Source organism: Xiphophorus hellerii, chromosome 8 (assembly GCF_003331165.1).
Source record: "Xiphophorus hellerii strain 12219 chromosome 8, Xiphophorus_hellerii-4.1, whole genome shotgun sequence".
NCBI lineage: Eukaryota > Metazoa > Chordata > Actinopteri > Cyprinodontiformes > Poeciliidae > Xiphophorus > Xiphophorus hellerii.
In genome coordinates this window covers 19,082,168-19,103,747 of record NC_045679.1, presented here as the reverse complement: position 1 = coordinate 19,103,747, position 21,580 = coordinate 19,082,168, and the positions used below count along the sequence as shown (strand labels likewise).

Genomic DNA, 21,580 nt, shown 5'->3' with positions numbered 1-21,580 from the left:
GTGGGAGGAAAATGTAATGTTAAGAAATAACTTTAGCAAAATGATAGTTGGAATATTTAAAATGTTTGGTGGTTTACTTATTGGAACCCTGATCATTGTTGTAAATTAAACTTCCTTTTTAGATTGGTCAGTCTACACATCTTTTGGTAGAAATCTTTAACTTTCTTTTCTCCAAGTGGGACTGACACAGGTGGTGTGTTAATAAAGTTAAAAGAATTAAATTAACTTGAAATGTGGAAACACACTTTTGAGTGTAGTGAAAGATCTGTGATGCTATGGGTCTGTTTCTCTTCCAACAGCTCTGAAAACTACAAATGGTTTCTTATTGAGTCTTTTAGGAAAATATCGGCTGTCCTAAAAAGAGTCAAAGACGGTTGTGTAAACTATTGACATTCAGAGATTATGTTACTGCAAAGACGAGTTTTAAGACTTTTTGCTCAGCTTTACCAGGGGTGCCAATATTAGCAAGGGGTGCTATGCACTATATTTTTTACATTTTTAAAACACAAACTCAATAATATTCTAAAATTCAACTTTTTTCTTGGAAATCCTCTTGTATAGCTTTACGATTTTGTCTGAAATTGCAATTTGTTTGTTTGTGAGAATCTAAGACTTGCTGACACTACGTCATCATCTGTATTTTCAGAATCAGGGCGTCACTTGTCTTCTCAGTCCATCTCAAAGTCCTCCAGCTCAGTGTCATTGTACAGTGCTGGTTCAGAGGGCACTGCCATCTTCGGCCAATCAAACAGAGTCTCTGCCTCCTCTTCCAGTAACGACTTGGCATCTTCTTTGCCAACAAACCTGCAGGCGGATGGACTTGAAAGTTTTAATCCTTTCCTTCCTATCAGCCTCCTCCAGTAAGTATTGAACTGCATATAAATGTAGATGAGCTGAATTTGGTTTAATATTTGCTTCAGGAGTTTGCACAAAATTGGTTGTTCAGTAAATTGTAAGAAAACAAGCTCCATATTTAGGGTTTCCATTGTTACTGACCACTGCAGACCAGAATCGTTTGGCAGCAGCTGCTATTCTGAGCTCCAGGGAGTGGGTGAGTTAGACTAGGTTGTGCTGTTGATTTCAAGAGAATAAGAGGCTGTACCTGCTCTGTCTTTAACCAAGGCTGCAGCTGTATCGGCTTGTTTTTCTAACCCAGCCAACTGACTGTAATGTCAGAGTGTTTTTTTCTCAGTTAATGCAAACTATAAGAGTTTCAGCGCTGATTCAATGTCCTAAAAGTGACTCCAGGGGAATGTTTGATCTTTCTAGCAGGAGTAGACTCAATCTAAGAATTGCCTTTTCGGGATTTATAAGCTTAATCACGTTGCGAGACAATAAAAAAATAGCTTGACTAAAATGCCAACTATTTATAGTAAAACCACCGTCGAGTATTTCATTTTTAGGTATCTTTAAAATGGAGAAGCAGATGAAATTAAACATCAAGTACAGGGCGCACATGAAGATTTAAACCTTCCACTTTGTTGTTACTGTATATACTATATTTTCACCTCCTCCAGGCACGTGTTGCTAACTCGGTTCCCTACACTTACGGGCCTGGATAGCGCTCCCCCCTTGCTGTCCCCGTGCTTCAGCTTTGCGAGCGCTGCTGCGTGTGATGCCTTCACAGAGCAGCAGACCAGCTTCATGGAGCCTGGTCCCTGCAGCACACAGGCCAGAAGCAGCCTGGGTAAGAGCGAGTCCAGGGAGTAGGGATAGGGGGCCAACACAGATCTATATTAACAAAGTTATCCTGATGTAACATTACTGATACACACTTTTGCATGCAGGATCAGCTTTATATTGTGTTCTATCCTATAATGAGATGTAAAGCAGATTAGAATAGACTAACTGAATAATGTCTTTTGCATGGTCTTAAATGTTTGGTCACTGGTCACAGCAAATCTGCTGCTCAAAACAGCATGTGTTTTGATCTGCTATTGACACATAAAGGCATGCATACGCCGACATGCTTGAATGGCACATTTTTGTCATCGTCAGTTATGTTGTTGTCATTTTGAACTATTTAAGAAAAGACTGAAACCTCCTCTGCTTCCAATCTTAAAGGGCATATATTATCACTTTTACTGTTAGTTTTATGAAGAGTTGTAGCTTCTTGAAAAAAAAGTCAAAAAAGAAATAAAGGAAACAAAAAACAACCGAGCATGTAGACAAAAGTTGTCTATAAATAATGACATTATTTACTAGTGGCATTGTTTTATGTCCACACAAGACAATAGTAGTGATAACAAAGTAGATCACTTGATTCCCAGTTAATACGACAAATTTAAAACTGCAGTTTTTCCCATTTTAAATAAGACAGGTAAAATGTTGTCTGACAGCCATAACTTGGAGACCTAGCAGACCAACACACTGTCCATGGATTTAAAAGCACTCTGTGGTTTGATCTGCTTGTAATTTATATTATAATTAATAATAATAATAATAATAACAACAATTCATAAACACTTAAATTATGGCACCATTCAGATAACTTGTGCCAGTTCTGACCAGCAAAGCCGCTCTGATGCGTAAAACATAGTTTCCAAAACTTAAGGCAGCCAAAACTCTCCATTTTCTTTTACAAATAATTAGACCTTGTTTTGAACCTTTTGGTGAAATGTAATGTATCTGTCAAAACAATAATATGACACATGAGCTGTCACACAATTCATGTTGATGTTGTAGTTAGGTAAAATTCAAATGTAATTGTTTAGCGAGAGCAATTAAACATTTAATTTAAATGTTTAATTGCTGCGAGAAGGGTACTTCAAGGAAAACATGTCATAGAAATATGACTTTTCTTACCTAAAAACCTTACTCTGTCAGGTAAGGTTACTCTGTCAAGTATTAGATCAATTGTCTCAGTGGATGACTACTGACTGCCTGGAAATCCTATCATCATCATCATCATCATGATCATCATCATGATTAACTATCCCTCCAGCATTGGGTTATTTTCTGGGTTGAAACTTTGTCTCTACAATCTGGTAATATTTGCCCTTCAGGATGGGACAGAATCAACAGACAAGGTGATTTTTAGTTTGAATTATCAAGGATAAAGCTTACCTGGAAAGCACTTTAAAAATTTTATTCTTTGTGAACTACCACAATTCGTTGTAAATACATGGAAATATGCAAATTAAAGTGTCAAAATTTATTTCAAACTCTTGAGTAATGGTGTAAATTTCAAACTGGAGCTGTGGGCTTGGTTTGTTTCTTGCTTTTTGTGTACTTTGTTTTATTTTCTCCTCAATCACCAGAACGGACACAAATGTTTGTCACCAGTCGTTTGCTAGAAATGGGATTCACTATGAGACATATCTACTGGGCCATGGAGGCAGCAGGTACTGCTCTTGGAGTGTATTTGTTGCCAGTTTTTTTGCTTCATGTGCTTTGATTTTTACATTCCGTGTTCATTGTGTGTTGATATATCCCAAAAAGATTGATAGACCACCTATTTCAGAGGCTCTTGTTACATGATTACCACTTCTTTTGCACCAGCTTAAACCACATGCTATATTTCTCTGAACAGACTCAGTCTGTCGGACTTTAGCATGGTCCTCTGATGATAGTAACCAGAAGCTTTCTTGATACATGTTCTTTTTGGAACTTTGACATTTCAACCTCCACATGGTCCTTTTAAGATGTAGCAGGTGACTTGGATTCTCAAACAATCGAGGTCTTGGCAAGTTGGATGCTAGAGCACCCTCTGACTGATGACCAGCAGGCAGCTGAGTCACCAAGACTGGAGGGAGCGGCTGAAACCCCATCGCCTGATGGGCCAGAGACGGTGCAATGTCCTGAAAGGCCCACCAACCAAACAAGTGAAAGGTGAGAAATTAGAGAACTTCTTAGAAATTAACACTACTTATAAGTTGCAAAACAAGGGACCAAAGTCAAAACGATAGATTTATATAGTAAGGTTCATAAAATATTCATGAAACGTTTAGCTTCAAATGTCCTCGGGTGCATTATTTCTGTTGACACGGATTCAGGTCAGTTTGCAACAGGCTGTGTTTTTGTTTTGTTTTACATTTTTTAAATGAATGGTGAAAAAAGTAACTCAGTTTCTTGAGTTACTTTTTTGACTTTACAGTCTCAGTTTTTTCCCATGCTTGATTATTTTATGAAGATGTAAGTTTAATGTAAGAGCCTCCAAGAGGTCAAATAATTATTTAGATGAACTGAGCAGAAAATAGTCACTTTATCTATGGTGTGTGAATGTTCATTGGTGCATGCAGGGCTTCTGCAGAGTGTAATATTAGATTAAGTAGAGTTATTACTGGTTCATTGCTATGACGTTTGTGTGGCATTTACATACATTTCCTGGCTGTGGTACCAATGTGGAGTACGTATTTTCTCTCCAAGCTGCCACACGTTTTGACACTTTGAAGACATCTGCTTCAGCCTGGCTTGGCTAGAAATCAAATTACATCTGCTACATTAACTGACTGAAAGGAAAAGCTGGAGCATTGTTCACCCAAAGTTATGTATCTTTGTAGACAGCAAGGCAGCTGCTCCACTACTGTATGGTCCAGTCACCTATTCATATTGGTATCCTATTGGTGTGTTTTGGTTCCAGTCTGTTACCAGGGCTTGACTGGATAGAGAGGGAGAACTTCTTGGACGTCCACCTCACTAGGAACAGACCTCCTCCTGCACGGCGACGGCGGTCAGGACCTTCGCAGAGGACCTCTTTCCGAAGACCAGGTTAAGGACTCAGCACAGACACAGGACATGCATTTTAAATCTAAAATGAAAACTCACTTGTTTCAATTACTGCGCATTTTAATCTGAAACAATCTCGTTTTCAGACCTTCCATCACCCAGCCCACTGCCACAACTCCATACAGCAGTAGGTGATTGGCCAGAGCATGTGGAGTTCCATACTTTCTCTACGGAAGAGGAGTCAGAGCTGAGTTACATGGATGACCCCTACCATGAAGAAGCTTATGAGGACCTGCTCACCCCGTCATTCTTCAGTTTGGAGAGAGATACACTTCAGATTGTGGAGGTGTCATAAACACATTCCTGCCGCTTAGCCAATATCTAAATTTCACTATTCTAGTAAATATCTTTAAAAACCTTACATGTTTTCAAATTGCTCTTCCATCAGGCTGGAGAAGAGCACAGCCAGATGGTGAAATGCGAGCTGTGCAACACCTTCACCCTGCAATTTAACAATCACATAAAGCGACGACATCCAGGCTGTGGGCAAAGTGCTGCCCGCAAAGGCTACGACAGCACTGGAGCTTACGTGGATGTTTGGTTCAAAGGGGAGTGTGGCTCCAATTTCCCCTTCTACCTCCTCTGTAGCTCCTGCAGAGAAAAGTATCTGACTGCTAATGCAAGCGATCCAAATTCAAAATACGAAAGGTAAAGGAATCTGTCTGTGCATGAGAAAACTACACATACTCTTGTTCTCACATTTTCTGGTCTTCATTGTTGTGTTCTCCTTCCGCTGTAGGATCAAAGGTCTGACGTCTGATTTGATTGGCCAATTGGACAACACTTCAGACGGTGAGGAAGATCCATCCCCGCTAAAAACAATGCACTTAAATGAGGTAATAACTGTACTAATCGTGAAAAAAAATTTATCTGATGCTTCTGTTTTCTCAGATGAATGGGAAATGAGCCATCAAGTTGAGGATGACCCAGATAAACTGACGGGATTGGAGGATTTTGGGCTCCTGCTGAGACCACTGGGGCTGACTGAGAAAAAGCTGGTCCCTGATCCAATTGTCTTTACTGAACCAGATCCTCTTGGAGCTCTTGTTTACAGCTCATCCAGTCCCACAAGGGTAGCCTCTAAAGGTATTATCATTTTTGTTGTCGTTGTTGTTAAGGGTTGCCTGCAAATGTGACGTTTTGGCCAACCAGCTCCGTAAAGTGTGTTAGCTATTCTGCAAAGAACAATGAGCAGAAAGTTTAGCTTCTAAATGTGCGAAGCTGGTAGAGACATACACCAAATGACTTGCAGCTGTAATTGGTACAAACATTTGCTCCAACAAGTATTGACTCAGGCAAGATGAATACAGATGTACACTTTTCATATCTTTGTTTCTAAAACATTCCACTAAAATATAGTAAAATTAGCTATTTTTACATGATAAAATGTGGTAAGTAGTATGATGATGGGTTTTTCTATTAGGGACTGTCGCTGTAGACCAGAAAACATCTCTGAGCCTTGGGCAACAGGCTGTATCTTTGAGGGACTCACATGACCGACTAAAAGCTCTACGAAGAGTCACATCCACAGCGCAGATTCTCCTCGCTTACAGCATGGTGATGAGGGCGCTGTCTCAGACTGCCTCGAGGTACATATCAGCACAATTGTATTTCATCACTTTTTAAAAATGTTTTATTTAACATGTAGTTTATCTGCTGTATTTCCATCTCGCTTTGCAGCGCATCAGTGTGCAGCCAGTCTAACGGGCTGGAGTCCTTGGGACTGGCAGACATCCGGATTCTCGTGCGTCTAATGACTCTAGCTGCAGGGGGCAGGGCGCACGCCTGCGTGGACAATCCGCTCGGAGTGAAGGGAATGGTGACGGAGCGCCACAGGTCTACCTGCTTCAGCTTCCTCACCTCAGCCATTGGCAACGTGGTTTCCCACAGCCCCGCTGCTTACAGGCAGCTGGTGGAGATATGCACTCAGGTTAGCTTGCTCTGTCAATGTTGTAGATAGTAATTTTTAAGCTAAATTTCCCCAGTTCACAAATTTAAGTTCACAAATAAGTTTAAGGACACCAAAGTTCAAGAATTTCATTAAAATTTGTGAACTTTGTTGTTTCTAAATGAACTTTTTCAAGTGACAGAGAAGGTGTAAAACTTTGCAAACCCACTTAAAATCCCTTTAAGCAATCAGTTTATCCTTCTTGATGCACGCAAAACAGTCATAAATCTTCAGGGACGACGATAAAATTTGGAATGATCTAAAAATTGGTGCAGTGAAATTTTTCTGCATTTCACTGCTCATTACAAAAGCTCATCAAAACTGGAGCTTTTGTAATGATGAGCTCCAGTTGCTAAACACAGGGTGACCACATGTCCTTAAAAAGTCTTAAGTTCATGTCTAAAATCGAGGTCTTAAAATGTCTTAAATGAATTTTTAAAATGTCAGCTGCCCTTAAATATGTTAATCACAGGTCTTAAATTTGGCCATGGCAGGACTGTTTAAGGTCATTGTTTTTTGTTTTTTCCAGTGGGCATTTCTGTTTGAGTTGCATGCAAATATCTTGATTGCATTGTGTGACTTGAGATGGTTGGTGCTACCAGTAACTGGCTGCTAATATACACTTGCTAGATAGTTAGCAAGCTTTTTTGCCTCCATCATAAGCACAAAGCCAAATATTTGCAATGCTTGATTCTTACGCAGCAAGTTCCCCCAACATCACCTGTAATTAGATTCAGGGTGTCATTAAAATGACTTGTGTCTTAAATTTGAGTTAGCAGATACCCTGCAAACATGGATTAAAAGGTTTGAATTTTAATCTCATCAGTCTGACATTACTGCCTTCAGGACCTAATGGCTGCAGCTACTGGGGTAAACATTGGAGCCATCACAGAACCCCAGCAGAGAGCAACTTTAACAACTTCCACTCAAGCCGCCGTGCAACAAAGGGATTTCAATGACCAGACACCTCCAACATTCCTGGTCACACAACATCTGGTGTCTCTGCTCACTGACAAGAACATCCGCTCCTACAGCCTCGATAGAACAGAACACGAAACTAATGGTGAGTAATAAGTCTCTTCCTGATGGCTAGCATTATGTTTGGTAGTTAATGGCAGTGTTACTCATCTTTTCCACATGTATCAATTTGGCCTAGATGGAGGTACCCAAGGGATGGCTTCCTCATCTTTGCCTCCTTCTCCTTCGCCTCACCTAAGTGCCAGAATAGGCCCTCTGGAGCTAGCTAATGCCTTGGCAGCGTGTGTCCTTTCTGCACGACTTACCAGCAAACATCGACAGTGGGCAGCACAGCAGCTGGTGAAGGCCTTGGCAGCTGCAGGGAAAGAGAGTCCAAATCGGCCCCAGACATATAGTGATCTGGCTGGTGATTTGCACAAATGTCCTCTCAAGAGGCTTGAGGGACATTACAACAAGGTATACTACAAAATTTTTTTTTTTTTTTGCTTTTCTTCTGATGGAGAGGACTTAGGGTTTGTTGTCTGTTTTGTAGTAAGATATTTTTATTTTTTGTTAGCTGGATTGCTTGATAGCTCCTAGTGATTAGAACTGATCTAGTAGCTTTTCTAGTGGCACATTTCATTGCTAGACTGGAATGATCTCTTCTTGTTGTTGAAATTAGAACCTTTTTTGTTTGTTTTGTTCTGTTAAGGTGGCGAGCTGTTCCTGGAGCAGTGACCAGGGTTTGCTTGCTACATGCTCTCAGGACAAGGTGGTACAGTTGTGGAGAGTTAACCAAAGCACTGTGGAGTTACAGACCACCTTCTCCTGCATTGTCAGGTTGTATCTGCTACATCAGTTTTTAGTTTTTGAGCTAAGTTGAAAAAAATACATTTACAGACCTTAGGATATAAGGTCAGTTAAGGATGTGTTATTAAGTACATTTTTAAATGAGCAGAAAGTATGTGTCATAATTTATTTCGATCTTACACTTAGATCGTATTGCTCTTCAGAAAGCCCTAATTTATCCTGGAAATCCTAGATAAACATTTGGCATTATCTGACAGTTGTTACCACCAACTGGCCTCTAGCGTTGTATGTATATAGTTATTAATTAAAGGTTCTTGCATTTCGGATATTTTGCAGTAAGACGGACAGATCAAGCTCTGAGCGAGCCGGCAGATGTCAACACATGTCTCCTGTGTTTTGGAGTACTGGGGGAAACTTTTTGGCTGCCCCTGAGAACAAGCACATTAACATCATGAACATCAGAGGTCAGTGGGTTTGTCAGCTAATATTGAAGGCTGAAAGTTAGTATGAACTTCTGGATTTTATGCCATCATGGTTTCATTCTTGCAAATTTCAAAATTGCTGCAACTGGTACAATAATTATAGACAATGATTTAATACGAGTTGATAAACATCGTATTTCCTATAAAATGCAACCCTGCAGGGGGTGCTGTGGTGGCGCCATATGTGGAGGCCTTAGTTTTTGACAGAGCTGTCGCAGGTTCGCTTCCCGTCCTGGTGACCTTTGCCGCATGTCTTCCCCCTTCTCTCATTACCCACTTTCCTGTCAATTCACTAACAAATAAAGGCAACTAGAGCAAATAAAACCTTTAAAAAAAAATTCATTTCAATTCATTTAGGGAAATTACTTTGCACAGAAATCTTAGACATTACGAAAAACGATTGAGATCATTTCAATATGCAGTGTGGTTACAACTTAAAATAAATAATTTCTCTCACATTTCAGGATCTCTCTGCCATGTAGAAGATCAGAGCTCTCGGGTCACGGCTCTTTGCTGGGCTCAGAGCTTCAATCTGTGGTTGTTGGACCAGTCTGCAGCCTGTAAGAACAGGCCTGCTGAGAGTCTGCTGGTGGGTCGGCTGGATGGCTCCCTCTCCTGGCTGCAAGTCACCATGCAAGATCTGGATCTGCTTGTGAAGAGGACTGAACTGGCTCACTGCCACAGACAAGAGGGTGAGGAGAAAGTTGCGTGCACAGTTTAGAAAGCAAACTTGGATAAAAAATAAAGGAAAACAAGTCTTAAACAAGTGCAGAATTGTATTTGCTTCATTCTAAGTTGGGAATGCAAATAGCTTTTGATGTAATTCCACTAACAAGCATATTTGGTTTGTGAGCAGTTCTTTTCTTTCTTATTCTTTAATTTATACTCTGAGCAAACACTTTTGATTTTTGTTTCCTATAGATTCTGACAAGCTTTGACTTGCAGATAAAAAATTCTCCTTTGAACTGTAATATAAGACCAATATTTCAAATAGCTTTTATCATTCTCCTGCTGTGAGCCGTTTTCTGGGTGCTTCTCTCTAAATGTCTCTCGGTTTGTCTGACATATCCAAAAATAACTTTTCACCTAGACTGATGTTCTTATTTTTTATAGCCCCCAACTGTGTGGCCTGGCACTCAGAAGACAAGCCTTTTGCTGTGGGCTATCCCAGTGGGAAGATCCTGTTGGGCACAACGGAGAGCTATGAGAACACACAACCTGTAGTGTTGTCTCTCTTCCAGGTTCGTCCCACACTGTACATGTTAACATGAACAAAACAATTTACCGTACTTAATTCTGTCATATTAAAAATGACATATACCTGGAAATAAGTGTAAAACCTCAGAGGTTTATTTATTTGTTGTTGTTTTTTATTTGATAGACAAAATATTTATTAAATAAAACACATACAATACATGGAAAATTTCAGAGACAGAAAACAAGCCTAACTCTCATACCTAATTAAATCTACTTTACATGCTATGATGTATTTTGTTCTGCATTTATACAATTTTCCCTCTATCTTATGCCTTTGACATCCCACCTCCTCTGTCCTTTACCCTATAGGACACAGTGAGTTGCCTAAAATGGGACCCCACTGGACACTTGCTGCTGTGTTTGGGGAGATCAGAGGTGGTGAAGGTCCTGGGACGCTCTGGGGGAACCTGGGTGACCCTGCACTCTTTGTATCATACCAGCACTGTTAACACTGCAGAGTGGTGCCCCCTCGCTGGCAGAGCACCCAGCCCCAGACTCATGATGGCTGTGTGAGTTCATTCAATCGGCAACTTTTTGCTAAGAAAAGAAAAACAGCTAAAACTGCTCAAAATTAGGACAGTCATATCTTATTTAAACATAGATGGCATATTAATGAGGTACTTTGTCCTTTCTTTCCTCGTTTCTGTAGAGGATGCCAGAACGGGTCGGTGCATGTTTGGACTCTGCCACAGGGGGGTACATCTGTATCTTTGCCAAACATACTGAACAGCCCGCCAAGCCAGGATCAAAGCTGCGAGGTCAAGGTCAGTTTGGTGGAGATTTTCTTGCTGTCTCTGTGCTTTAAAACCCGTCAGTCGTTGTTATAATGATCTCTTGACTGCTACCAACAATGGACTGGAAATGACTGACATTCATATGATTTAAAATAGACCCAAATTTGCTTTTCTTTTTGCAGCAGGATAGTGCAAAGTGTGCCTTTGTACTTAATGGGCACATCACAGCGGTGAAGTCCCTTTCATTTTGTTCCAGCGGCCTGGCGCTGGTTTCTGGAGGGACAGGAGGACTGCTCAACATCTGGTCTCTGCAGGTAAATGAGCTCTGCAGCTGCTGCAATCCCTTAAAATAAGACCAAAGTACCACATAATATCCAACATAAAAATTCATTATGTGATCGTCTCATCTCAGAACCTTCTGTCTCTTACAGGATGGGTCAGTGTTGCAGACTGTTACAGGACTGGGCTCTGTTGTCAGCACTACATGGATACCAAATTTGGGTGTAGCTGCTTGCTTTGGTAGATCAAAGGTAATTTATGTCAATTGTACTTTTAATGTATTATATGTGCTCTTGCCTTTTATTTGCGTCTTCCTTTCACTATTTTTATTAGATAAAATTACCATAAATATCTTAAGGTTTGTAATTTTAACGTGAAAAAACGGTGTGAAGGAATAAATACTTCTGTAAGGAACCATGTTTGTTTAAACTGCTCTTGTCGCATTTCCAGGACGTTTTGTTGATCTGCTGTACCCCCGACTGGATCAGTGAGAACCACGTGCTGGCATCCTGTCGAATGGTTCTCAGGAGCCAGAATGTCTTGGGCCTGAACCGGGCGCCATGTTTGGCCGTCTTCCTAGAGAGGCTGCCACTGTTGCTGCAGGAGCAGTACAGCTACGAGAGGGTCATTACTGAAATCTTGTTCTGGAGTTGGATTTATATTCACAGTTTGTTATCTGTGACATAATTTGTGGGGTTTTTCTTGTAAACACAGAGCCATCTGGCAGCCGGAGATCAGCTTGTCCACAGCGCCTTCCTGCAGAACCTGGCCTCCCTGGCTGTTGGTTTGTCCTTAGAGAAACACCTGTGTTCTTCCCCACGGCCTCCGCACCACTCCTACCCTGATGCTCAATCCTGCGTGTCAGAGTGGAGCTGGCTGCTCACTTTTGCCACCACTGTCCGTAGCGCAGAGGCTATCTCCAGCGGCACTGCCTTCCCTGAATCCTTCATAGTTTCTGGGCTTCTGGAAGTCCAAGACTCAAACATCATCAAGGCAGTGGTGAGTTCTGATGTTAGCTTGCTTAACCCTTTCATGCATAGTGGTCACTACAGTGGACAGCTATCTAAAAGCCATTTTCTTGTGCTTCCTGTGGATTTTTATGTTATAAATGCACACAGACCACTGAGGTGGACACTAATGCATCATAAAATATACCATCAACTACTGGCCATCAGCTGCAAATGCAAGAAATTATTTTTGTTAAATACAATATGGCCGACAGACAAAAAAGCATGAGAACAGACCCGGTCCCTCCTTCTACTGTAGACGACTCTTGCAAGTAAAAAAAATATTGTGACATCAGATAACCCCTAAGGAACAATACTACTGATGTATTTTTCAAATAACAACTTTGTATTTGGACAAAATTACAATAAAAATAAAAATAAAAAAAATAAAAAAAATAATTTTTACAAAAAAATGTTCCTACCTTTTTTATGCCTTAAGAAAAGAATTTTAAAAAATGGAAAAAAAATTCTGACACAAAGGATCATAATTCATGCATCAGAGGGTTAAAAATAAAATATGTAACTGTCTACTGCTAAAATCCTGTTATACTATTACTTTTAGGACAACAGCATGTGGAGCTTCAAAATGGATGAACAGCTGATGTCTTGGGCCACCAGCAGACCAGAGGTTGTTGTTTTTATCTTTCTTATTTTCCCTCCATTTGCAACCAAATATTTTAACTAACAGCCTCTGATGTCCACATGACCTTCTGTGTTTTTCAGGACTGGCAGGAAGGAGGGAAGAGTGAGGTGTACCTTTGGGGTAATGGACGCTATGGACAGCTAGCAGGAACGGGAACCAACCTCACGATGCCTACAGTAGCTCCCTCCCTGTTACAGACACAGCAGGTATCTGCTGTGTGACTCAGGACATAGTTTTCATTTCTATCTATTTACTGCTGTTTTCTTAAGTTCGTGTCCTTTGTTTGTTATCAGGTTGTTTGTGGTCAGAACTGCACTTTTCTGGTCCAGACTAACGGGACTGTCCTGGCTGTTGGCGAGGGACAATATGGTCGACTTGGCCAGGGGAACTCTGATGATCTTTATGTCCCCACTATTATCTCTGCTTTTCAAGGTACAATTCTTATCTTAAGAACCCTGACCTGAAGCTGCTTCAGTATTTTTTCTGCATAGCACAAAGTTGGAGTGTTTAGCTTTGTTTTGTTTTTAAACTGTCGTGTCTTGATGCAGGATATGTGGTGACTCAGCTGGTGACTTCCTGTGGCTCGGATGGACACTCGATGGCCCTGACTGAAACTGGAGAGGTGTTCACTTGGGGAGACGGAGATTTTGGGAAGCTGGGCCATGGCAACAGTGAAAGACAGAGGAGACCCAAACAGATCGAGGCACTGCAGGGAGAAGACGTCATCCAGGTAAACACTGCTGGAGCTCTGAGCTTCACTAATTTCACTACATTTCATTCTTGCTCACGCTATCGGAAGAGAACTCTGGTTACAGAAGGAGCCTTGAGGTTTGTCTATATTTGATTAGTAAAATATAAAGCAAAATAATATTGAGTTATTTACATGTAATAATATTAATTCTAATTATAATAATCAGAGTAAATCATAAAGCCTAGAAATCCACAACTTCTTTATATGGTCTTACAAGTTCCAAATTTATCAGGAAAACCCAACTGTCACATACTGTTTAGAAGCATAGCTGCACTACTTAATGAAACTTGTGCTCTGAAGTAACGTTTTTTGATGGAAACATGTTTTCCATCAAAAAAGGAAATATTTTTTTGAGTAATATTTCTTTGGAATTTATGGAACAGTACAGATGAGAGAACGTGAAGACATGCAGTAAAATGCATTAAGTACTACATACTCGGGACATGGTGCAAATTATACCCACTGAGCCACCCAATGCCCCAAATGTTGGTGTGAGCAATAATTTTTATACAAGTAACTTTGTAAGGCAAGAAATACATAAAGAGGAAATTCAACAGATTCTTATAGGAAAATAGTTGGATAGACCTCACACTCTGCAGACATGTTCACTTTGCACAATGAGACCAAAACTAGGTGCGGCTCCCTGAATAAAACATTATGAACAAATTGAACATTGTTTTAAACTGGGAGCAGAATAAATACTCTGTTGGTTCTTTGCTTGTGGCTTAATATGCACCATTCCCTGGGAGAAAATATCCAGAAGAGAACAGAAATGTTAGAAAGACTAATCAAAACACATGGCGAATATTAATTTACGAATATTAGTTTTGAAAATGTTATCCTTTGTTTGGCCAGCTTGCTTGTGGCTTCAGGCACTCTGCCGTGGTCACAGCAGATGGGAAGCTGTTCACCTTCGGCAGTGGTGAATCGGGGCGCCTGGGTCTAAGGTCGACGTCTAACAAGATGCTGCCTGAAAGGGTCGCTGCGCTTGAGGGATATCATGTAGGACAGGTAAGAAATAAATATGGTTCAATTTAAATTGTTGCTTCCGCCCCCTTTTGTAGAGAAAAAATAAAAGTTTTTCTTTTCTCAGGTGTCGTGCGGTCTCAACCACACATTAGTGGTGTCTTTGGATGGAACCGTTGTTTGGGCATTTGGAGACGGGGATTATGGGAAACTTGGAACCGGTTCCTCCACCGCTAAATACTATCCTCAAGTATGTTAACACTGCTACAACAAACAACATTCAGAACCAACTTAAAATTGTATTTTACGATTACGAGACTGGAAAGACACGAGGAGTTGCAGAAAGTTACTTTTTGGTTTTACTTTATCAGAGATGAAATATTGTCTGCTTTTCTTTTATGGTTAGAAAGTTGAGCAGCTTTGCAACAAGGGGATCAAGAAAGTCTGCTGTGGAACTCAGTTCTCTGTGGCACTGAGCTGCGATGGACATGTTTACACATTTGGACAAGGTATGTCTGACTACTAGAGTAAATCTGTGTTGTAGAAAGTGGACAATTTTTTTTAATTGAACAAAGCTGAAACAATGTTTGTGGCCATTTTCCTTTCTAGCTGGGAGAATAAATGTTTTGTGTGAAGGTTTTAAGGCACACTACTTAAAATAAATAAGTACATTTTCTGATTGTGCATCCATGGCTGCCATCATCCCATTTTATTGTTGCACCTCATGCTTTGCAATGATACCGCAACAAATCACTTTGTATATATATCTGTTGGAACTGTTTTATTGTCCTGATGAAATTTAAAGTTTGCTAACAGAAAAGGAAATGCGTTCTGTCTTTTTTTCTGTTGATTCTTCAGAGCGTCTGATTGGTCTGCCCGACCCCATGCTGAAGAATAAATCCACGCCGCAGGTGGTGCCGTCTCTGGAAGGGCTCTTTATAGAAGACGTTGCTGTGGGCTGTGAACATGTGCTGGCTCTGTCCTCCACTGGAGATATTTACACGTGGGGCTGCAACAGTGAGGGACAGGTACCGAGTGTGTTCTGTTGTTTCAATGCATTTCCTACATGTGGGACTTGTACGATTGCATTTCTTCTCTGTTTGTACCAGCTCGGCCTTGGACACTCTAATCAAGTGAAGGAGCCAACACTCGTAACCGCTCTGCAGGGTAAAAACATAAGGCAGGTCTCTGCTGGTCGCTGCCACAGTGCTGCTTGGACAACCCCTTCTGTCTTGATAAAAAACTCAGGTATAGTCCTACTTTTCCTGCTCACAAACACTTTTTGATCTGTGAAAAGGAAAGAACTGTGACCCCCATATGCTATCTTCACTGGCAGGTGGCTCTGGACATCTGCAGCTTGGCCTTCCCCAGTCAGTTCCTCCACAGTACAACACTCTGAAGGACTGTAGCCCTGATGTTCTCTGCATGCGCCTCAGGGTGCTCTACCACTTCTCTGATCTCATGTACAAGTCCTGGAGGCTGCTCAATCTGGACACCAAGAGTCAGGTGCGTTAAATCCCTTTGCTGTGCTTCTCAAGCACAGACATGCCTTGTGTGTAAAAAAAAAGGGAGCTTTTTTTCATTAGCAAAATCTTCTCACACTGATCTCACAGATTTTAGAGAAATCAAACCTTTTAATTGAGTTATTCAGTACATTTAAAAAAAAATATTGCCACCCCTGCAGTTAGTGCTTTGCATCAACCCCTTTTTATCTGTATTCCAGCACTCCCTTAAACATTTTACAAGATTAAAGAAAACTATTATATACTATACTGAAAAATTATTTTTCAGTATAGTAGTTATTTGTAAAAAAAAGACAAACGTTTATACAGTACTTTTATTTGTTAAATGCTTGGCCCTGTAAAAAAGGTTTTGTTCTTTGTTTTAAATGTATTATGGAGTATTTCATTGTATAATAATTGTTAAAAAAATAAAGGTTCCTACTTCACGGATTTCGCTTATCACGGGTTCTTTTTGGAACGTAACCCCTGCGAAAAACGAGGGATAACTGTATTATGTAAAATTGACTTTTTTTTTTTAGCTTTACATCATGTTATGATGTTATTCCCTCATCAAAAACATACTTGGAGTTTTACTTTGGCTATTTCAGGATGCGTCAGTGCTTGCTGTCACAAAGTTCTGTTTATTTTCATGAAGCTCCTTCTTGGAGCTGCAGTCCCCAGTATAGCTGCTGCCTCACACAGCATCCCTTCCCCAGACAGCTCCACCAGACTAGTGGCAGCAGGAATTAACACACACTTGGTGGAACCGCTAGCCTGCTGAGCTCATCATACAAACTGCTTCTCAGTCCAACACCCCTATGAACAGCTGTAAACGAGGAGGAGGATTGTTGCGTATCGGAAAGTGTAGGAGCTTCTTATAAAAACAAAGGCCTCTTTAAGGCAAGGTGAAGTTACTTTTAAGTTTTGTCTGATCATTGAATTCATTAAGCAATGTTCTCTAACAAGGTTGCCATGAAAGATAAACATTCTTTGTTTTACTTCACTCCTGCTTGAAGTTCTGAAAAACTCAATATGATCTTATCAGATCAAAGCACTAAAAATCCCAGAAGAGTTTAAAAACTCCACCTTTGCATTTCATTTTGGGGATTTTTGGGTGACACTCATAAACAGCTGGTTTGCATGCAGATGGTGTATAGCAGCTGTTATGGAGACTTGGTGTCCTCAAGATGTCACTCTTTGCTGCAGGCCTTTGCAAATTAACTTTTTTTCCCTCAGTGTGCATGATGGACAGTTAAACTGCTGCTCGTCCAGCCATGTTTGGCCCAATTCCAATTTAAAACGTTTTATTGTTTGCGCTGCAATCAGCATATTTAGATGAGTCATTGTTTTATAATTTTCATTTTCTCACCTATCCAGATCAAATCACATCTGCTTTACTTGTATCACTAAGAGAGATAGCTCTTTATGTCAGCTTGTGTCCATACAATAGAATAGAATAGAAGTACTTTATTCATCCCAGCAGGGAAATTACTTCGCAGTTACAGCATAGAGACAAGACACAATAACAACTACCACTGAGTAGTAGTTGTAGATAAAAAAAAAAATATATATATATATATATATATATAAAATGCTATAAATTGTAAAAGCAGAAAGTCGTGGATGTATACTTGTAAGTTTCTTGAAATCTCAGTCAACTTAACAAAGGAATGGATTTAAACAAATGCTTCAGTTACAATTATCTCAAAAAGACAATTGTGCAACAGTTGAGTTTTAATGATGTTCCCCCTGAACACAAAAGACTACATTCTTGCTACTGCACTGAGAATCAAATTATGTTAGGACACTGTGCCAACAAATTTGTCCACCACTTGATGTTGCAATTCTCTTTTCCTACCGTAATGCACCATTCTGCTTTTACTTTACCTGTCTTCCCTTTGCTTTTGTCCAGATCTCCACTTCACGCTATACTTCGGGAGCAACAGCCGTCATCCGGGGTGAACTCAGAGGTCTGTTGTCCCCCAAGGTCAACACTCTGCCTCTTGTGCGCTCAATCGGCAGGACCATGACCCAGGGCAAAACATATGGGCCGCAAATCACAGTGAAGCGGATTTCCACAAGGTAATGACCGTGTTGTAAAGCCCAGTGGCTAAACCGGAATGTCTTTAAGGGTTTTTTTCTGGAACAAAGACGCTTGGGTGCCCTAACAGCATGCTGTGTTTTCAGCTGACCAACCATGTCCAACGTCCTAAAGGAATTTTAGGACCTTTATTTGGGATGTTGATTGTTTTACTTGAATTATTTCATCGTGTTTGTTTCAAACCCAGTCTCATTCCCTCCCACAGAGGACGATCAAGCAAGCCCATCTTTGTGCAGATCGCGAAGCAGGTGGTGAACCTGAACCCTCTGGAGCTGCGGCTGCCATCCCGAGCCTGGAAGGTGAAACTGGTTGGGGAGGGGGCTGACGATGCCGGTGGAGTGTTTGATGACACCATTACTGAGATGTGCCAGGTAGGTGTAAACCGCACAAGTCTGAAAGCGACAGAGCTGATAAATTATGTACTTCCTGTAAGTTAATAGTGTAATGCTTTTTTTGTTTTTCTTTTCTATTTTTTACTAGGAGCTGCAGTCTGGTGTGGTGGACCTCCTGATTCATACTCCCAACAGCTTTGCAGACGTGGGCTGCAACACTGACAGGTGAAATTCTAACGGGTTTTATTCTTAAAGCAGAATATCTCATTGTCAGAAACGGTCTCACCGCTAGTAATGACTCCAAACGCTTGTAGGTTCTTGCTTAACCCAGGGGCTCACTCAGAGGATCACATGGTACAGTTTCGCTTCCTGGGTATCCTGATGGCCGTGGCTATACGCACTAAGAAGCCTCTGGATTTACATCTGGCTCCTTGGGTGTGGAAGCAGCTATGTTGTATGCCGCTGTCAGGAGCTGACCTGGAGGAGGTGGACCTCCTCACCTACCGCACCCTCCAAGGCATCCTTCACCTGGAAAACAGTGGAATCACAGCGGATAACTTCCACGTGGTGCGAAGATGTTAAAACCAAATGCTTACATAGATTATTTGTCATTATCTTTGTAGTATTTTGGGGGTGTTTTTTGTTTTTCAACTGTTTCCTTTTCTGTATCAACTCTCCTTCCGTAGATGATCCCTCTAGATTCATTCATGGCCCACAGTGCAGATGGAAGGCTGGTACCGGTGGTCCCTCGAGGTCAAAACATCTCCTTGACATTTTCCAACCGCACTGAATACGTAGAGAGAGCTCTGGACTACAGACTGCATGAAATGGACTCACAGGTTTGGGAGTTTAAGTATGTCAAATTGATTAGGAGGTTTAGAAGCCTTAAAAAATAAATCAACGAGCCTCTACTATGTGGTGCAATTCTTCGGGAAATATAGAAGAAATATGGAAGAAGAAGAAAAATCAGTTAATAACATTTAAGATTTTGATCCTGCAAATATAATTAACAGAAATATCTGAAAATGAGTCTCAGGTTTGGAGGCTGTTTCCTAGAAACATGTGCTGTTGCTAAATATGCTCCAGTCAAATACCAGGTGAAATCACCTAAACTCTAATATGTTTTTCTTTTTCAGTTCTTGATTTTAAATCCACACAACATTTTAGAATTACACTTTTAACATGTTAGAAGAAAAATAATATGAATGTTTACTTTTAACTAAAAAACTTTGCTCATATATCCAAAGCTATTGTAAGGATGCCATAAATAATGTGACCAACCCTGCATCTACATGATAGTTTTGTCCTCAAAGCTGAGTTTGCTCCTTTCTGTCCAGGTGGACGCAGTCAGAGAGGGCATGTCCACCATCATCCCTGTCCCCCTGCTCTCTTTGCTGACGGCCCAGCAGCTGGAGCAGCTGGTCTGCGGCCTGCCAGAGGTGTCTGTTGAGATGCTGAAGAAACTTGTGCGCTACCGGGACATTACAGAGAACCACCAGCTTATCCGCTGGTTCTGGCAGAGCTTGAAGGAGTTCACCAACGAGGAGCGGGTGCTCTTCCTGCGGTTTGTTTCCGGCAGGTCCCGGCTGCCTTCCAACCTGGCTGACATCTCACAGAAGTTCCAAATCATCAAGGTCGACAGGGTGAGCCATCGCTTTGTCCGCTAATTTATTCAAAATAGCAAAATAAGCCTCAGCACATATTTGTTTCTTTTTCTTTTCAACGTCAGCCCATCAACGGACTCCCTACTGCTCAGACCTGCTTCTTCCTGCTCCGCCTGCCCCCCTATACAAGCCAGGCCATCCTCGCCGAGCGTCTGCGCTACTCGATCCACAACTGCACTTCCATCGACATGGACAACTACATGCTGACCCACAACACGGAGCCAGCAGAGAGCTCAGACACGGAGGAGTGAGGCTGAAGACCACGGGGTCGTGAATGTATCTTCTCCAATGCCATGCACATTATGCACTGAACACAGACTTTTATTTGCCAAACTTGTATGGTAGCGTACTGTTTATATGTTGGTCTATTTAAGGAGATAAAGCATTTTGACTTTTCAAACTGTGCACAGTGTTGTAATTCTGGCAGTGCTACTACAGGGATAAGAATTAGACTTTTAATATAGGCAACTGAGCCACAATAAGACAAGTATAATGTGCCTGTTTGTTTGAGATTATGTAAAAATGTGATGGTTTACCACACTGACTGTTGTCATTATTATTTATTAAAATGAAGAGTGTTTAAATAAGGACTTTTTTGTAGTTTATTTCAAAATTTTCAATAACTTTGCCATCATTTTTATACATTGCTATGCAAAAGTATTCATCCCCTTTGTACTTTATCTTTCATCACATAATTTCAAAATTCGGTGAATGGAAAACACTATGTGTGGCGGATAACTAACACTGCACATGCTGAATACACCATTCTGTCTGTGAAACATGGTAGTGGCAGCATTATGATGTGGGATTGTTTTTAACGAAGGAACAAGTAGCCTGGTCAGAGTTGAAGTGAAGATGGATGGAGCTAAACACAGGGCAATCAGTTTAATGTGTGAGTCAAATTCACAAATGCGCCTGAATTCATACGCAGATCAGAAGCCATATAAGTATGTAACTTAAATGCCTTGCTGAAGGGCACATCAACTCAAGTGAAGAGGCCAGAAATGAAACCACAGCTCTCCGACTGCAAAAGAGCCAGTCTTCCTGTTGAGTCTCAGTCTACAGTAGAATGGTTTCCATCAAAGCATAGCCATGTGTTTGGCCCAGTCAAAGTCTGGAGTTTATGATGTGACAAAATGAGAAAATGTTTAAGGGGTCCGGATACTTCTGCAAGGCCCTTCCTAACCAAAGCTCTGATTTACATTGAGTACACAGTTTTTGTGAGGTTCCAGGTTCTTCTGGTGAATTTTATTGTTTAGCCCCTGTAATCCATCTGGAGCACCTTGATTCTTACTAGTCTTATACTAAATTGGTAACACACCTGCACTTTATTAGACCATACCAAAATAAAACAGGTCAAACCAAACAACAAAATCTAAACAAAGAAACATGGATAAGATTATTAATCTAATTTACAAG

At 40.8% G+C, this 21,580-nt stretch overlaps 1 protein-coding gene across 6 annotated transcripts in view; it reads left to right on the top strand.

The window, feature by feature from the left end:
• LOC116724041 (probable E3 ubiquitin-protein ligase HERC1) overlaps positions 1-20,751 on the top strand; it is a 46,599-nt gene extending 25,848 nt beyond the window's left edge. For 3 of the 6 annotated variants that reach the window (XM_032569351.1, XM_032569353.1, XM_032569350.1), the window contains exons 41-80: positions 647-860; positions 1,518-1,687; positions 3,261-3,344; positions 3,645-3,831; positions 4,583-4,710; positions 4,815-5,014; positions 5,117-5,376; positions 5,468-5,520; positions 5,620-5,814; positions 6,152-6,317; positions 6,409-6,658; positions 7,523-7,739; positions 7,833-8,110; positions 8,346-8,473; positions 8,780-8,907; positions 9,390-9,617; positions 10,039-10,166; positions 10,492-10,691; positions 10,832-10,946; positions 11,099-11,230; positions 11,348-11,446; positions 11,646-11,819; positions 11,910-12,194; positions 12,765-12,830; positions 12,926-13,051; positions 13,139-13,277; positions 13,394-13,575; positions 14,452-14,607; positions 14,690-14,812; positions 14,969-15,071; positions 15,421-15,590; positions 15,672-15,810; positions 15,899-16,068; positions 17,977-18,146; positions 18,371-18,536; positions 18,646-18,722; positions 18,812-19,064; positions 19,184-19,336; positions 19,835-20,140; positions 20,227-20,751. In XM_032569351.1, coding sequence (XP_032425242.1) covers positions 647-860; positions 1,518-1,687; positions 3,261-3,344; positions 3,645-3,831; positions 4,583-4,710; positions 4,815-5,014; positions 5,117-5,376; positions 5,468-5,520; positions 5,620-5,814; positions 6,152-6,317; positions 6,409-6,658; positions 7,523-7,739; positions 7,833-8,110; positions 8,346-8,473; positions 8,780-8,907; positions 9,390-9,617; positions 10,039-10,166; positions 10,492-10,691; positions 10,832-10,946; positions 11,099-11,230; positions 11,348-11,446; positions 11,646-11,819; positions 11,910-12,194; positions 12,765-12,830; positions 12,926-13,051; positions 13,139-13,277; positions 13,394-13,575; positions 14,452-14,607; positions 14,690-14,812; positions 14,969-15,071; positions 15,421-15,590; positions 15,672-15,810; positions 15,899-16,068; positions 17,977-18,146; positions 18,371-18,536; positions 18,646-18,722; positions 18,812-19,064; positions 19,184-19,336; positions 19,835-20,140; positions 20,227-20,412 — 6,704 coding nt within the window. In that variant the 3' untranslated portion in view covers positions 20,413-20,751. Of the gene's footprint in view, positions 1-646; positions 861-1,004; positions 1,052-1,517; positions 1,688-3,260; positions 3,345-3,644; positions 3,832-4,582; positions 4,711-4,814; positions 5,015-5,116; positions 5,377-5,467; positions 5,521-5,619; positions 5,815-6,151; positions 6,318-6,408; positions 6,659-7,522; positions 7,740-7,832; positions 8,111-8,345; positions 8,474-8,779; positions 8,908-9,389; positions 9,618-10,038; positions 10,167-10,491; positions 10,692-10,831; positions 10,947-11,098; positions 11,231-11,347; positions 11,447-11,645; positions 11,820-11,909; positions 12,195-12,764; positions 12,831-12,925; positions 13,052-13,138; positions 13,278-13,393; positions 13,576-14,451; positions 14,608-14,689; positions 14,813-14,968; positions 15,072-15,420; positions 15,591-15,671; positions 15,811-15,898; positions 16,069-17,976; positions 18,147-18,370; positions 18,537-18,645; positions 18,723-18,811; positions 19,065-19,183; positions 19,337-19,834; positions 20,141-20,226 lie in introns of all 6 variants that reach the window. The other 3 variants (XM_032569352.1, XM_032569355.1, XM_032569354.1) reach the window with 3 other exon arrangements.
• Positions 20,752-21,580: the final 829 nt, after the last annotated feature.